This window comes from Chaetodon trifascialis, chromosome 6, assembly GCF_039877785.1.
Source record: "Chaetodon trifascialis isolate fChaTrf1 chromosome 6, fChaTrf1.hap1, whole genome shotgun sequence".
NCBI classification, from domain to species: domain Eukaryota; kingdom Metazoa; phylum Chordata; class Actinopteri; order Chaetodontiformes; family Chaetodontidae; genus Chaetodon; species Chaetodon trifascialis.
Window position 1 is genome coordinate 28458211 of NC_092061.1, and position 17349 is coordinate 28475559.

At 39.4% G+C, this 17349-nt stretch overlaps 3 protein-coding genes across 3 annotated transcripts in view; 1 reads left to right on the forward strand and 2 right to left on the reverse strand.

Moving 5' to 3' along the window:
* Positions 1–9240, reverse strand: part of araf (A-Raf proto-oncogene, serine/threonine kinase) — a 38709-nt gene extending 29469 nt beyond the window's left edge. Inside the window, exons 1-6 of the mRNA XM_070964158.1 lie at positions 9207–9240; positions 7539–7750; positions 5980–6083; positions 3067–3169; positions 2793–2947; positions 636–734 (exon numbers count right to left, since the gene is read on the reverse strand). Of these exons, the coding sequence (XP_070820259.1) occupies positions 636–734; positions 2793–2947; positions 3067–3169; positions 5980–6083; positions 7539–7649 (572 nt within the window). The 5' untranslated portion in view covers positions 7650–7750; positions 9207–9240. The remainder of the gene's footprint in view (positions 1–635; positions 735–2792; positions 2948–3066; positions 3170–5979; positions 6084–7538; positions 7751–9206) is intronic.
* Positions 9241–9672: 432 nt separating this feature from the next.
* On the reverse strand, positions 9673–14287 carry imp4 (IMP U3 small nucleolar ribonucleoprotein 4). The gene is made up of 9 exons (XM_070964719.1): positions 14218–14287; positions 13243–13351; positions 13040–13123; positions 12799–12908; positions 11859–11991; positions 10780–10934; positions 10590–10684; positions 10418–10491; positions 9673–10113 (listed from the first exon to the last, which is right to left on the reverse strand). Exons 1-9 carry the CDS (start codon positions 14218–14220, stop codon positions 10001–10003), a joined length of 876 nt encoding a protein of 291 aa, XP_070820820.1. The 5' UTR covers positions 14221–14287; the 3' UTR covers positions 9673–10000.
* Positions 14288–15055: 768 nt separating this feature from the next.
* On the forward strand, positions 15056–17348 carry LOC139332237 (CMRF35-like molecule 8). The gene is made up of 5 exons (XM_070963988.1): positions 15056–15094; positions 15626–15913; positions 16739–16828; positions 17122–17144; positions 17262–17348. Exons 1-5 carry the CDS (start codon positions 15058–15060, stop codon positions 17346–17348), a joined length of 525 nt encoding a protein of 174 aa, XP_070820089.1. The 5' UTR covers positions 15056–15057.
* The last annotated feature ends 1 nt before the right edge of the window (position 17349 follows it).

Genomic DNA, 17349 nt, shown 5'->3' on the forward strand with positions numbered 1-17349 from the left:
AACTGCACAGAGACCTTTTGGAGGTGATGGTCTCAGTCCAATTCCAAATGAACACTGAAGCAGTTTGTTTGAGGTGGGATGTGTTTCAACATTGATCCAATCCAACAACCAGGTGTACTTTGCAGGTTTGAACAAAATGGCTCTCATATCCATGTGTGCTTTGCGTAGTGGGATGAGAATGAGCAAATTTACCAGTTGCTAGCAACTAGCTGGAGAATGGATCGAGGTCAGACCTGGACTAACTCATTTGGCCAGTGAACCTGCTTCAGAACTTTCTTTCAGTGGGTCAAGTGAACAGTACCATTTTGCTTGTTGTGCTGCATTTCGGCTTGCTTGGATTTTTCTCTGTGAGAAAAGAAACTAAGTCAAGGGGAAAATGAACCAAGCTCACCAACTCTAACTAATCGGCACCAGAGCAGACATGGAATATAATATTACAAATTCTATTTTCATTAGTGTATAATCACCTAAAAATATGATCTGTTGTGTTTTGTTACCTTAGAAGGAATTCATTACAGGGGAATGTGAGGCGGGGGGTATTCAGTTAGTTACAAGTTGCAACCTCACTCCTAGATGCCACTAAACACACACTGGACCTTTAATTAGAATATGCTTTGTTTAGTATGGGAACTTACCCAGCAGGCTCTGGGGTTAAGGCTAAGTTGCTCTGGGATGGGGATTTCTCTGGCAACAATATCCGTGGGTACTCATCTGCGCAGGTATTGGAATCACCCCTGGACAAAATAGAGGAAAAGGGATGACTGAAGTCCGAACAGAAATAATGAAAGAAGGTGTCAGACAAAGGAGCACTCATTAAAGTACGTCAAGTTAGGAGGCTCTAGTTATGCTTTTTTAACCTGCGCTCCTAAACCTAAAACTAAAGATGAAGGCCAGCCATTAAGCAAAACAGAAAACACAATGTGATGAGCACACCAACTGAGCAATTCAGCGGTTGGAGTTGATTTTTTTTTTCATAAAATCTGAACAAAACAAAATATATTTATCAACAACCTTTCTTTCAATGACTTCAGTGATTTTAACACATAATTAACACTGGAAACCCCACTAATCACATCTTCATAATAACGCAGACAAAAAACACAGACACAAAACTCTATCACAATATAAAAGACGGGCTGATGTGATAATTATCGACTAGTAACACATTTTAAACTATCAGTATAATCTGTGGATCCTTGCCATTCTACATATTTCTTTTTGATGATTTGCACTCAAACTCTCTTCATTGTAAAACCTGCAGCACCAACAATGCTGGGAATGCTTGCGTCTTTCTGCAATGAACGCATGGTCTTGCCTTTGTTCTTTTTATCTGGTCCTTAATACTCCTGTTTTTGACTGTGAATGTTAAAAGAACCAAAAAGCAAAACCAAAAACAAAAAAGTTTTTCAAACTAGGAATGAAACGAGGTCGAAAAGCAGACTTTGGGTTCAGATTTCTTCCTTAATAAAACACAAAATGCTTGTTTTATTGTGAATTTCTATCTATCTATCTATCTATCTATCTATCTATCTATCTATCTATCTATCTATCTATCTATCTATCTATCTAGACTGTATGTATGTATGTATATGTGTGTGTGCGTGTGTATATGTACATATGTATGCGTACACATACGTGTGTATGTGTGTGTGTGTGTGTATACACACACATATACATACACAAACACACACACATATATACACACACACACACACACACACACACACACACACATATATATTAGGGATGCACACGGTTAACAGTTTAACCGTTAACCGATAACAGGAATGTTAACCGATTAATACTAACGGTCAATTTTGTTTTTTAGCTACGTAAGTCAATCAACTCATGGGGGCGTGTCGAGTTCGTAAGTTCGTGGCTATTACAACGTACCGCTGGACCGCGCTCAATACGTGACAATTACATGTCACTATATCGATGAGTACTGGAAAGTTAATTCTGCCGTCCTGTTAACGCAGAGCATGCCAGATAGACACACAGCTGATAACCTCACAGCTAAACTGGTTGATGCAGTGGAGACGTGGGGACTTAGTGGGAAAGTGTCCGCATGTGTCCTCAACAACGCGCGCAACATCGTGGCAGCCACCTCTCCCGGACGGGTCAGCTGACTCGATCCCCTGTTTTGCACATACACTGCAGCTGGCGGTAAATGACGGATTTAATGTGTTTGTGCATCGTGTTATTGTTGCAGCGGGGCGGCTTGTCAGGCACTTCAACCACAGCACACCTGCATGCAAGGCACTGGAGGCCAAACATGACCAAATGCGGGATGGTGATATGTCTAAACGGTATGTCGGAATGGCAGTATGTCGGAATGACGGAATGTCGGAATGGCAGCATGTAAGGGCATTTAAATTTTATCGGTTAACGGTTATTAATCGTTAAAGGGTGTCGGTTAACGGTCATAAAAAAAATTTAAAATGTGCATCCCTAATATATATATATATATATATATATATATATATATATATATATATATATATATATATATATATATATATATATATATATATATATATATATATATATATATATATATATATATAGTCAAAGGTCAATGGCACATTCAGCCACTCCCACCTCATCCATGCTAGGGGTAGCAGCTATGCTAAACAGTGATGAGTTGGAAAATTTCTCTGGCCTTTGTTGACGTCATATGACCAGAAAGGAACTTGGTGCTCTTATCTTGTATAAGTGCACCAAGTGCCTACACTCATTTATAAACTGAACAGAATCATTGTACGATACTGAACATTTCTTATCCAACTCACCGTTTGCTCACTGTGTCCATGTCCAGACACACAGTTGGGACTTTGCTACTGCAGTGCTGGTGAAATTTGTAGCCGCATGTCTGACATCTGAAGCCGTTAAAAAGAAACTTGTGGCAAAAATCACAGTAAGCCAGCTTGAAGAAAGTTTTCCGTACCTGCAGAGATGCAGTAAAATATAAGGTAATTCTTGATAGGCTGGTATTCTGTAAATGTAAGGTACTTAAGAGAAGCTATAAACATGTAAACAGGGTATGTGTGTTCGACAACTACTTACAAAGTTGTGCATGGTGAGGGGAATATCATCCAGAACCTCGACTAAAAGCTCCTCTCCAACCAGAGGAGTGATGTCTGTGTCCCAATCCGTCAGCCTCTTACGACTGGAGAGGCAAAAATATGAAAAAATGAAAAACTTATACGAAAAAAAGAGTTTGGAGATAATATCAGTTTCAGGATTTCAAACCTGAAAATGCTTTTTTAGAAGTTTCACTGTTTCTCAAGATAAAATGATTCTATCTTATAATATTGTGAGGAAAAGGTCACATTGGTCTTCATCAGCCTACACTGCCTGATAAACTCATCATGAATATGTTTTTTATATATATGTTCATTTTTGTTATTAATCTGAAAATACACTGCCACACATGCATACACACAAACAGTTGTGTTACCATCACCTCAGGACACACGTGCATGCATGCACTTTCACACATGCACACACAGTTTCCCTAATTTTTAGGGAGATTACATAGACTGACATTGATTGCCTGGAGACTACTATAAACATAATGTTCTGAAAGGGCACATTACAAACACTAACAAACAGCAACATTTACATTTTGGAACAGCAAACTTAAACTACTCAGTCCAACATTAGGTATGCATAATGAGACATGTGGGCCAAGTATAATAATGCATATGCACGCATGTCCTGGAGTGTGTGTGTGTGTGTGTGTGTGTGTGTGTGTGTGTGTGTGTGTATGTGTATATACACACACACACACACACACACACACACACACACACACACACACACACACACACACACACACACACACACACACACACACACACACACACACACACACACACACACACACACACATTAGGAAATTTGAGGGCGCGAAAGTAGGGGCGTAGAGACACAGGTCAGCAACTCTAGGACATGCGTGCATATGCATTATTATACTAAAAAAAATCAGATACCCCACTGGTATAATCATCTGGTCAGAGAAGGAGGAGACAGAAGCCAATGACATCAAGACAAGGACGTGACCCACATGAAACAATTAAGATCCAGCAATACATCCAGAAGATGGCCCCCAAAGATGAGCTGCTAAGTGAATACTTCAGGCAATGGAAACCTGATAATGCAGAAGAGGAGAACTGACCATCACGGAAAGACAAGCCCCTTCACGGCCTGTACCACCGCCAAATAGACGAAGTGGCAAGAAATCCTACCAGTGGCTTGAAAAGGCTGGATTGAAAGACAAGACAAAAGCACTAATCTTGGCTGCACAAGAACAGGCCTTAGTACAAGACCAATTGAGGCAGGGGTCTACCACACCAGACAGGACCCCGGGCACAGGCTGTGAAAGTTGTCCCTGAGACAGTTCAACACATAATAGCAGGGTATAAGATGCTGGCAAGAAAAGCGTGCATGGAACGCCATAACCAAGTGGCAGGCAGAGTATACAGGAACATCTGAACTGAGTATGGGCTGGAAGCCTCAAGGTTAAAATGAGAAACACCTCCTAAGGTGGAGAATGACTGAGCCAAGATCCTGTGGAACCTTCAGATCCAGACCGACAAGATGGTGGTGGCTAACAAACCAGACATTGTGCTGACAGACAAACAACAGCAGACGGCAGTAGTGATAGACGTAGCGATCCAGAGCAACAGCAACATCAAGAAGAAGGAACATGAGAAGCTCAAAAAATACCAAGGGCTGAAAGAGGAGCTAGAGAAGATGTAGAAAGTAAAAGCAACAGTGGTACGAGTGTTAATTGGAGCACAGGGGGCAGTGACCCACAAACTGGGAGAGTGGCTTCACAGAAGAGCGCAGTCCTAGGAACAGCTAAGACACTGTGCACAACCCTCAAACTCCGAGACCTCTAGTGGAGGACCCAAGCTTGAGGAAAAAGACACCCATATTTATAAATTTTTGATCATATTTATAAACTGACCAAAAATGACATCTGAATATTCAATCTACAAACACACAACCCCCCACATTTTCTAACCATTCCAATATTGATTTTTGCGCAGACTCCATTCACAGAAGCAGTTATTTTATCATAGTAAAACACACTTTATTGAAATGCGACTAAAACAAAATAAAACGAACCAAAACCTTCTTGGTTTGTCTTGTCACTGTTGCAACAATCATCACTAACTCTGGTTTGGTTGAAATAAACTCTTAATTCACCGATTTGGGAGAAGAGCGAGAGGGAGGGCGCACATCAGAGAAGCAGTGGGGTAAACAGCACATGGAGCCGGAATATTTCCCGCCGTCTTCCAAGATGGTGCTGCACGAGTGGCAGCTTGTTACAGCAGCTCTGTCCGTTTTCCTTTGTATTAGTGCGTTTTTGTGTCTTTGTCGTGTTTTTTCTTGTATCCTGTATTATTTTTTATTTTGACCTCTTTATGCCACTGTGCTTCCTTTTTGTAACTTGCTGGCTGTAACGACTAAATTTCCCCCGGTGTGGGATCGATAAAGTCCTATCTTATCTTATATTTAATATTTTCACATCTGAGGAACTATTTTCAGAGGACATTATAACAGGAAAGACTTAAATATGTCAGACTTCGACAGATTTTCCCAGTTAAACAAAGAAAAACAGTAATTACTGGAAACTGCTTTTTTTGCAACTTCTATCTATCATGCAGTGCTGTCAATGTGGCTGCTTCCTGTCCCGAGTCGAAAGAGTGGACTATTTTTTAGCAAAAATATAGATTAAAATTTAGAACATTCATTGACAGCCCTAATATACACACAAAAATTAACATATACACGCACACATTATACACATACACAAAAAAATATATCTACAAACTACACTATAAAATGTGTTCACCTGAGACTTAGTTTGCTGTTTTTTCTTGATCTTTTATGTAGGCAATGAGGATTGTAACCCATTACCTCTATTCAGTGTGGGAGGACATGCAGCAAACAATATTTCAATCTTACCCTTCCAGAAGGCGAAATACAGCACAGCACTCTTGGCTTAGGCCTCTCACTTTGAGTGCTTTATCTAGACTCTCGTGCACAGTCTGTCCTTGGCGAACATTCACCTGAGAACAGGAAAACTGTATCAGAGCAAGTGTGTCTTCTACCTGACATTCACTAAACAGGTACTCACATGTAGCATATACAAGGGGGCATACTGAAAGCACTGAAAGACAAAAATGACAACTGCACAATGAGTTGATGTTAACGCTACAGATGAAGTTGCATTCAAATAGATTCAGGCAGAAGGCATAGGAGAAACTGGATACTATTTTAGTGGACGACAGCAGGATGGTAGAACTGGGTGAGGCCGTCCAAAGTTAAAATATTTAAACTTTTTTTGTCCTCTGTAGCTCCCTCACACAAAGAGAAAAAACAAGGTGATCTGGACGAGGATTAAATAAATAGATGCACAGATAGATACATAGACAGATATATAGTATATATAATAATGTTATATATTACTGTTCTGATGACATCAAAGCTCTTAGGTCCTGCTCCTGCCTGGCATTAACATGCCAACATGGGTGATCTGATCACAAGCAGACAGCTCTAAAAACGTCACTTCACGCCTGACATTAGAATGCATCTCCATGTGTCTCTAGTGACCACTTGTGATTGGATCTCACTTCCCTGCTCTATATACAAATAAACACATACATCATTTCTGTTTGTATTAACTCTCCTGCCAAAATGAAAATTGGACAGCATGTTCTGGCAGTACTTCATTTATGAAGTACTTTTCTGATTTCTGATTTCTCATGGGAATCCATTTCCCATAACACAGAGGAGGATGTCAGTAGACTAGGCAGTCCATCAATATGGCCCATGACACATTTGTGTTGACAGTTCAAAAAGAATGTGGCCATATGTCACTCTGACCACCTCAAAATGTGGTCTAACCAATCAGATCTCAATATGTCCTCAATGCATCTTGGGTCCATTCACACCTTTCTGTTAGAGCTGCCACTTGTGATCGGATGACCCAAGATGCATGTTACGTGGTAAAACACTGTGTGATGTCACTCAATCACAGCTGCTGGTACCATGGTGATATTACCACACAAAGTGTTTCATAATTATAGGTGTTACATTAACGCTCAGCTTGGACTTATTTCTGAAAAAACAGACTGTGTCTCCGAAAAAAACAAAACAAAACAGACTTGTGTGTATATATTTATATTGTCATATTTTTACTACTTTAATATCTTATTTTTTACTAGATGTGTCATGCATCAACTTCACCAAAGAAAATTCCTCGTATGTGAAAAATCATACTTGGCAATAAAGGCTTTTCTGATTATGATTTCTGATGTGCGTTTTTAAACATAGTAATACAAACAGCCCATCTGTGAAACCTGACATCAACTGTCCACTAGGTTACTCAATAACATTCTGTGAAACATGCCGAATTTGATGTAAGGAATTACACTTAAATAACTGCTGTATGTAAAAAGGTGATTTCCTGGATAGAGCTGTTGTGTCATTGATAAAGAGCAGTACAGAACCAATAATCTCACCACTGTCCTCTGTTTGTTGGGGAGGTAGACTCGGATGGTGCCCCCACCTCGGGGTACATCCTCTGGACTAGTCTCTCCCGAGGAGGAGTAGGAGGAGGAGGTGGAGGACATGATGAGAGACAGGAGCTGGGGGGACGCGGGAATTAGACACCACAACCTCAGAAGAGCTTCATGCACCGTAGGATCAGAATAGTTAGCCCTTTACTTAGAACCTGCAACAGGATGGACAAATTGCAGTTTGGACAAAACATACTTGTGGAAATAAAGTGGATCCAATTGTTGGTCTAAAGGGCATTGTCTGCCCTATATATTATGATGATAGCATGGGTTAAGAATGAAGATTTGAAACTGCAGACAACACAAAATTAATTGAAAACAGGACAAAGAAAATAAATATATTTACTGTTTTACCTTATCAACTTCATTGATTTTTTTCTTTTAAAGACATACAGCTACAACAGCAGAAAGTTGTAGAAATCTATCAATATCAAAATGTATCAGGACAAACAATTCCAGCTGTCTCAATTAACATTATCAGTGTATAATGTGTTAGTAATGTGCAAACGCCAAATTATACTTAAATTCAAGTTGCAAAGAAAAAGCAGATCGCAGCGATAACTGGCATATGTTAGTTATTCATGACAACACCAGTTAATGCATCTGTACTCTCTCAACATCGCCCTTATCTGTATGGAGAGAAGGTGATGTCAAAAGCTACAAAAAATTCTAACAAGATTTGTTTGGTGGATGCCGGATACACAGAAAACGCTAACGTCGAGTCGTAAAGAGTTAATAATTATCACATAAGTATAACGTTAGTCGCTGACGAGGGCAGCATTTAGTTCAGTCATATCTTTGGCGTTATCTCTGGCGATACGAGAGAGACTGGCACACACCGGGTCTTAATGTTCCATCAGTATAATTAAGCAACACTGACAAACGACAACGATGTTTATACCAAGGATTACCTCACAGAACAAGTGATAACGTATCCCCAACAATGTATTCTCACGATGTGCTCGGCCGAGCTTAACATCAATGTTTAAGTGAAGTGCTGACAGTAAAAGTTGCAAAGTAGCGAACTTGCTAACTAGTTACATGCATGACGCTAAGGCTAGCTGACGTTAGCCAGTTAGCTTAGAGTGGGATTTGCTTGCTATACAATATGACATTTCGAGTTTTGGGGAGGCCATATTTCTATCGGGGCGCCAGTTAAACGAATTTAGCTAGTAGCAAACTGCTTAGAAAGGTAGCTTAGTAGCAAGTCGGTAAAAAATGACTTCATAGCAATTGAATGCTAATGATGAAAAGTTATCAAAGCTTTTGTAAATTCCTCTCAGCTCAACTTGAAATTGTGACAGCTAGCTGGCTGGCTAAGTGCTGACTGGAGAAGGTGAGGAGATTATCTCGCTAACTGAGTGGCTAGCTTTACTGTGTATTGCTTTTATGCTACGTATTCTTAGCAAGCTAACATTAGCCAACTTGGGGGGTTTTACCACCGCGTCAGCTTGTTGGCTACTTCTGGTGCCTTCAAGAAATACACTACTGTGACTGATTTAATTGACATGCGTAAAACATTGACATACAGTTATTTAATTCGTCAGAATAACAGCAAAACCTCCATTCGTCAGTGTTGTAATACTACTTGCATACAAGTTTAATTCTTACCTGTAGCAGCCATCTTGAATTCTCTCAATCTGAAGTCGGATCTGTCAAGAACTTGGGGGAAAGCGGAAAACCCGGAAATGCTCCGTCTTCATTGGCTGATTCTTGTAGCTGAGTTTTTCATTGGACAACGGAAGTTCTACATGTAAGAGGTGGGAGCTGTGAGTATACGGTTTTGTCACGTCTAAATAAATAAATAAATAAATAAAAGTTTGTCATGTAAATGAGCTACATAACAGTTTGCAACGAGAATGTGTCACTACTAATTCCACTAATACATACATACATACAAACAAATAAGTAAAATATATCAAACAAATGCAAACAAATAAGTAAACTATATCAAATCAGATTTGCACTGCTATGAATACACTTCAAGTATAGATTTACATATCCGTTATGTTTGCATGTATGGGCAAGTATGAACTTTTTTTCCACTATGGGCAAAAAAACACAACCTGCCAATTCTAGTCTTCAGAAACACATTTTATTACAAAACAGTACACAGTTAATCTATAAAGCCCAGAAGTGTGTGCATTAGGTATCTGTTCAGTAATGAGGGAAAAAAAAAAAGTTTACTGTAAACATTACCATAATTGTTAACATTACCATAATTGTCGACTTTCAAGGAAACCCTTGAAATGATTACACTTCTGGTCACATATTTGTTAGGCTTCTCTAACAAAACCTCATGTCATTTTATAAACTCACATTTTAAGTATTTTATGAAACGTAGTCCAGAAAGTACAGATTTTTACAAGAGTTTGATTATGCTGTATTTGTTCCTTTATCAGTTCCTATTGCACACTAAGAAACCTCCTTTTCTTAGCTGTGTGTGTGTATGCATGGTGACGCCACTCCACATCTGCGGTGCTCTCATTCTCCAGAGTGCCGAGTTTGATCATGTACACTAAAAAAAAGAACAGATGTAAAAATGTTATACATCCCAAAAGAAAAATGGCACAGAACAAAGGAATTTCACTAAAATACCTAAAAATTACAATATCTTGAAAACAACTGCTCATTCCACACTGGTTATGTCAATTCCTTTGGCTGATGTCTCTTCAATCGATCTAAATTTGTAACTATGTGCATTCATGCTGAGTCTGACATTTGCACTGCGAGAACAAAACAGAAAGCCTTGCCAGTACTGGATGGTTTGCGGTCCCATGAACCTAGATGGTGAAAAATCTGTTTTATCTGTCAAAACTCACATTTCATTTCAAACCTGGGTCCTACTTCTGTCAACTCAATGTTCTTGTGGTCTGTTTTCTTGTAGGTGTGATGTCTGTAATACAAAAAAAAGGTATCACTTTTAGTGCTGTTCACCTCAAATAACAAAAAGTTTGTATGGCATTTGCATTGAGGGAGTCCTTACATACTGACCTGAAAGTGATGAAGTCCTCTTGGTTGGCGAATGTTATTACACGTGCACTGTCCTCCTTTGGCACTGGAAAAAGATACTTGAGGATATTCGATACCTGTCCAAGCAGAATGAATTAATTGTACGCACAAACAACTGGTGAAAGATAATATCACTGGAATGTGTACTGTGCATGGTCCAGCACTTGCTCACCCTCTTGCCAAGTCGTGAAGTGAAGTTGTGGAAAATTAGGTGGGGGTAGGCCTCAGACATGGTGCCAATGTCTGGAACATCATGCCTCATTACCACGTTGTAAAGTGTGAAATAAGCTGTGGGTCCAAATGGCAAGTGGCACACCACCAGGCCATCTGTAAATATAGAGGAACCAAAAATGTAAATAAAAATCTAATCCTCCCAATTGCAGTTTCTGTACTAACTGTACTTTACTTCATATTAATACTCAGAGGTATTACAGGGAGCATGCTGTTTAAATCACATTTTACCTTGCTTTCCAACTTTTCTTTGACCACTTGGAAAATTATATATTTCATATATTTTATATTGGATCAACTGTCATTAAATGTAGTGCTAACACACATCACATGTGTTGGTGATACCATGGGCATCATCGAACCAGTGTGTTAGCATGCAACAACTGAGGATGAGGAGAATTAAGTTATTATAATTCATCTGCTGGGGCAATGAAAGTCCTCATACAATTTCATGGCAATCCATTAATTTCAGTCTAGACCCAAGTGATGGACTGACTGACAGACCCCGAGCCACACCACAAGCGTAGCTAAAAATGAACAGAAAGTGTGCAATCTGTGTTTAATCAGAGAATAGCTTTTTTAAAATTTTTTCAAAAATGTATTTTGCTCAGTGCCTCAGCTATATACTATATAGAAATTGTATATAATATGTACTATATACTGATTCTCAGTCTGTTTTTGCAGTTTGTGTACAATAAATACGATTTATTAAAAGGTTTTTTCGAAGCTTTAATATTACTTATTTGGTAATTATTTTTGTTTTCCGAATTTTGCTATTTCACCACTATTCATACTTAGATTAAAAGATTTGCAGCTGTAATTCTACAAACTGACTTTTTCATTGGATGTAATTTTTCTAATGTTTTTTCTAATAGCCAAAAATGTGCTTACAATGAATGTGTAGTCTAAAACTGGGGGGCAAGCTTAGCTTTGTTAGTGGTTGCTTCATGTGGTTCCTGTAGTACCTTTAAACATAGCTCTAGGGACTACTTGTTGATTACCTGAAGTAAACAGGCATACCTGGCTGTCCTCTTGTTTCATGCACGATGACAAGGTCTGTAACGTTGTTGGCTTTGCAGGCTCGTACAAGTGCAGCAATCTCATGATTTCCTCTGTTCATGCGTTGGGCTCCAGGGAACATCAACTTTACCTCCTGTAACAAAACATAGTTCCAAGTTCTTCACTGCTTTCTTTTCAATATTCCCTGATATTCCCCGATGTCAATTTTTTAATAAAGAAAAGTCAGTTAAAGAGGAAGGTGTTTGAGTCTTTTCTCTGGCATGTAGCTCAGGTGGATTAAGACTCCAAAGTAGACTTCAAAAGAGCAAGGCCAATCATTATGACATGTTGCCAAGTGTGGAAAGACAGAGTCCATGAAAGGGAGGACTGGAATTATATAAAAAAAGAAAAACATGTCACTCAGATGTGTCTGTTATTTTGTATTCATACACAATGAGTTCCTATAGCTGTGAAGCATTAACGATTGTAAACAGCATTAAGCAGCCTTAAACTGTCCTTCTACAATTAGTTAAAAAATTCTGTCTTCTTAGGAAAATGATTCTTTTATATGGAAATTACAGACCGACAAAATAAAGTATTGTAGATGTTGAATGCGTGTAATCCAGGGCCAACTCCAAAACAGTCAGTTTGTGTGTTTAGAAAATCAGACTGGCTGAGCCACAGTCCAATGGCAACTGCAGATATGCAACCATGCAGGACACGCACATATACATTTCATCATGTAGAGGGAAAAGACGGCTGCAGCTTTCGTTTCACTGCCTTGCTCAGAGACGCTAAAACAATGAGCTCGACATGATACACAGACCATCATGTGGTGAGTTTACATAATTTTCTTGGCACCCAAGAAACATGTTAGAAGCTTCCAGTTACTGGTCAGCCTTACAATCTTTAGGTCTATCTGCTGTCCTAACAGAACAATTCACAAAGAAACTGGCCTGACCTTGGCAAACATTTTGAGTCTGGAGCTGGGGTCTCTAGATGTGGTGACCATGAGTTTAGGATCTTCAACTCCAGCCCATTTATACTCATCATCCATGTGTGAGCTGACACCTGTACAGACAAGACCCAAGAAATCAACATAAATGAATACACTGATCATCAAACAAAACTGGATGAACACTGATTCAGAAGTGCTATCAGATAAGATGCTGTTGATAATAGCAAGAAATAATAACACTCGCCTTCTGCGCCTCCATCATCATACTCCAATAGTTTCTGCAGCTGCAGAGCGTCTTTGCGTACCTCAGTTGGAAGAAGATGATTTTCTGTCAATAAAGAAAGCAGCATGTTTTATACCAGAATTTGTGGTACGATCATTTACATTGCTGGTCAGTTGTCTTACAAAATTCAGTATGAAAAATGGAACCTAATGATGGCATCCTACCATCAAGTGCGCCCTTCAGCTTCTGTTTCTTTTCCTCAATTGTTCGGAGCCTGTCCTCTTGAGCTTTCCTGTACAGGTACTCTCGTCTCAGCCTTACCTCGCGACGCAACTACAATATATTGCATCATGAACATTAACAAAATTCTCTCAAGGAAAGAGATGCAGACTCTTTAGAGACAAATGTCATTCTGATATTAACGTATGAGCTTGGTCCAGAAGCATGTTAACAACATCAACAACTGGACTATTTTGACATTTGTGGTGTTTTTACATTCTTAAGAGGGACTGTTAGATTGTGCATTGTCAGAAAGATTATTAAATGACTTTCAAGACATAATTGTCAAATGTTAATAACACATTAAATGGTATTTAAAACATGCTAAATACTTAATATAATATTCCTAAACAGTAAGAGACCACTCTTCAATTCAGCACACATGAGAATGGCAATACTTTCACTCCTACGTTTGAGTCCCATCTCTTCAGCAGTGGGAGTTGTTTTAAAGTTAAGACCCTTTTGTGGATCCTGCTTGACGAATCTGAACCTTGTCAATGCAGAATATAAGCACAGCGTTTGATACTCGAGGAAATCTCTTGAATAATCACGTTTTACGAGATATTTGGGTTTGTAAGAATTAACGTAGCAGCTTTGAAAAGCAGTTCTGCGTTTCTTCTTACCAGTCAAAAAGGTGCTATTTCCATGACTATATGATACTATAGGGTATCATTACTTCAACAGGCTTTCTCAAGTTATGGACTGACTGACTGACTGACTGACTGACTGACTGTGATGTTTAACCACATTCAATGAGGGAACAGTATCAAGCGCACACGATTATCCGTAACATAACCGGTATAGCTTCCTTTATACATGTTGCAATAAAGAAACTGGTGGCTGACGCTGGTGTGAATATCATACCAAGCTATTACAAGATTTAATGTTCATACATTTTTAAAAATCAATTTCCAACTTACCATAATTTTGCTTTAGCTAGTAGCTACCTAGCAGGAAAGCTCTACTCACATGGAGGAACACATGGGTATAATAGTTTCCTTCATTGGCTGACAGAGGAGCCAATGAGAGCACTCTATACTGACTAGCACGCTTTACAAAATAAAAGGCCAAGATTCAAGGACTTGCTGGCTTTGCTGACAGTGTTGAGCAATATGGGCTTGGGAGTGCAAACCTCTCAAGTCTCACGCATTGGGCGTGAGACACACGCATTTCAACCCGTTCACACGCAGAGAAATTACCAGTATAACGCCCACCAAGTTGCGCCGCTATTTATTTTTTTTTATAACAGTGGAGCAGGTAAAGGAATTGATGATATGTCGGTCGCCAAGGAAATGGCTCATAGACGGCTCTATGAATGAGCTATCGGAGCTGGCTCCTGCCTGGGAGCCGGAGCGGGAGCCTTTTCCTCGACTTTTTTTTCCGTTCAAGCCGCACGTGTTGGTCAACTACATGACTTGTGTGAGTACGCACTGAGCAGGAGGGGGAGGGGCGGGGGTTACAGACACAGCGCACGCACGCGCGCACACCTGTAGTAAGAAATGCTGAATTAAATATTTGTATTTGTACGAATTTATGTGTCTTTTGTCAGATCAGACCCCCGTCACTCTGAACTCAGTTCAAAACAAATTATTAAACCAGTTCTTTTCTTGATGAAATCATATGATACCACCACCCACAGCATGAAGATGACACAGCACACATATGGGTAGGCATTTCCTGAAGCTGTATCACAAAAAAAGCAGCTTCTCTTCCTTTTTACCATAACTGATGTCAGCACAACCACTTTCAGCACTTGGACTATGCATCCTCTGATACTTATGTTGCTTTTGATTGTAGGTAAGTGTAAAACCTCACCAAGATGTAGATCTTAAATTCAAATGCTCCTTTACAGTTGAAAGACTTGATTACTTGATGACTGCATTGCTTTATTTAACCTTTATTAAGTCCTGCTTGTTGAAATTGATTAAAGGGTGTGCCGCTGACACAAAATATATAGATATGAAAGCAAAGCTAGCTGGCATATTGTCAAAGAAAAAACTGTTTCCTGATATGATAATTATCCACTAAAGATATGTGTTTTTCTCTCTGTTCATTTCAAATTTCTCTCTACTATATTCACTTAGAAGCCAAAAACACATCAGCTGCTACATGTACTTGATGTACAAGTTATCCTCCTTGAGTTAAATTCATAGTGTAGCCTTTTCAACAGTAAAATACAGTAAATCAGTACAGGGAATAAAGGAATAAGCTGCAACACTTGTGAAGATGATACATTTTCCTTTAATGGTTAAGCTTCTTTTGTAATGTGTTGGTCGAGAGTTACACATTAATAAGCGATTTTATTCACCACAATATGGCTGTGTGCAGGTGCCTGTGAGGCAGTGTTCTGGCAGAAGCTGACATGTCCCTATGAAAAACAGCACCAGAGCCTGCTGAGGGTTTGGTGTAGGCAGAGCTCCGCTGGCTGCTGCACGGGCCTCACCTTTAGTCAGAGTGCACACCTATTGGATGGAGGCAAACTGAAAGTGACCCAGGGTTCAGACTCCTTCACTGTGGCAATGCTGGAGCCAAGCCATGGACATGGAATGTACTGGTGTGGTGTGTTGAGCAAAAATGACACCATCATCAGGCTGGCTGAAGGCTACTTTCACAGCTGTAAGTACAAGAGAACACTGAAATGTTAATGCACAAGAAACTAAGTCAGGTCATACGCCAGGTTCTTGATGGACAGTGTGCACAGGATGATACTATATGTTGCTTTTTGTCACACATTGGTCAAATCTGGTGTCAGTGTTGGCAGTCATGTGCTGGCACACCAGTAGTGGTGTGGTTTATGTCAACCAGCTGTGACTGGTTTCCTAGAATTGAAGGGGGGAGCAACCACAGCAACAGAGAGGGCTACAGCAAGAGTGCATGATGGAGCATTATCAGTATCAGTACATTTTTTGTCTCCCCCCCTGCCAGAGGGGGGAGACAAAAAATGTGGACAATATAAATAAATCATTTAAGTCTCTAAGTATGCAAGAGTAAGTGCAGCTACATTAATTGAGATTATCAGAGCTTTTTAACTGAAAAAAGCTTTGATTTCGGGCCTGAAAAACAAAAGAATGATCTAAAAGACACTGAAGAGCTCTGTAGAACTGAGATGAACCACAAAGTTGGTGATAATTCTCCATGGATTTGCCACTACTAATAACACATTTCACATTATATATAGTCATTTTATGTGTGCTCATATTTATAGAAAATATTGATCAGTGCAGCTTTAATTCAACCTACTTGTGTTTTTGTACCTGCTGTTGATTAATACTCCTCAGTATAAAGATACATACATTGACATATAAAGTGTAATACAGAATATTAATGTTCTTCAGAGATCATTACTGTAGGTAACCCTGCACATGTATATGTAAATAACAATCTTCTTGCACACTCAATACTCAAATCACATTTCTGCTTCTTTGCCATCTGCTGCTGCAGCCTCTGGTGCTTTTATCTGGAGTGTCACTCGCTGGATTCTGCTGCCTCTGCTCCCAATGGTGACCATATTCACCAATGTTTACTCCAGAAGTAAGTCGCTCTGCTGCTCCACCAACAAACACAGACAGACAATTACATTAAAATTTAGCTCGTCAGATGGTCAACTCCATACAGAACTAACAGTACAATGATCAAAAGCAACATACAAATACTTCAAATAGAAAAGAGGCACCAAATGGTTCTTTCCTGAGAATGATTCTGAATACTTAAAAAAACTGGAAGAGAAAATAAAGCCTTTGAAGTGCTGAACTGACATTATTTAGTTTATACAACCATTTCACATGAGGAGGATGTTAAACTGAACTCAAATCTTTCTCCCACAGCAACAACAAACAACATGTGTAAGGTAAAACACTGCACCGCTCTATAACTAATCATTTGAATTTTGAAAATGTAAAACAGAATTCCAACATTATGGTGATGGAGAACAACTGGCGCAACATCTTTCTATCTTCTTTTTTAGGAGGCAGAGTATGATGACATAACTATGAGCAGAGCCCTGACCGATCCACAGTGTGTGAATGCAGCAGCTTTCTGTGAGCTGGAATGAT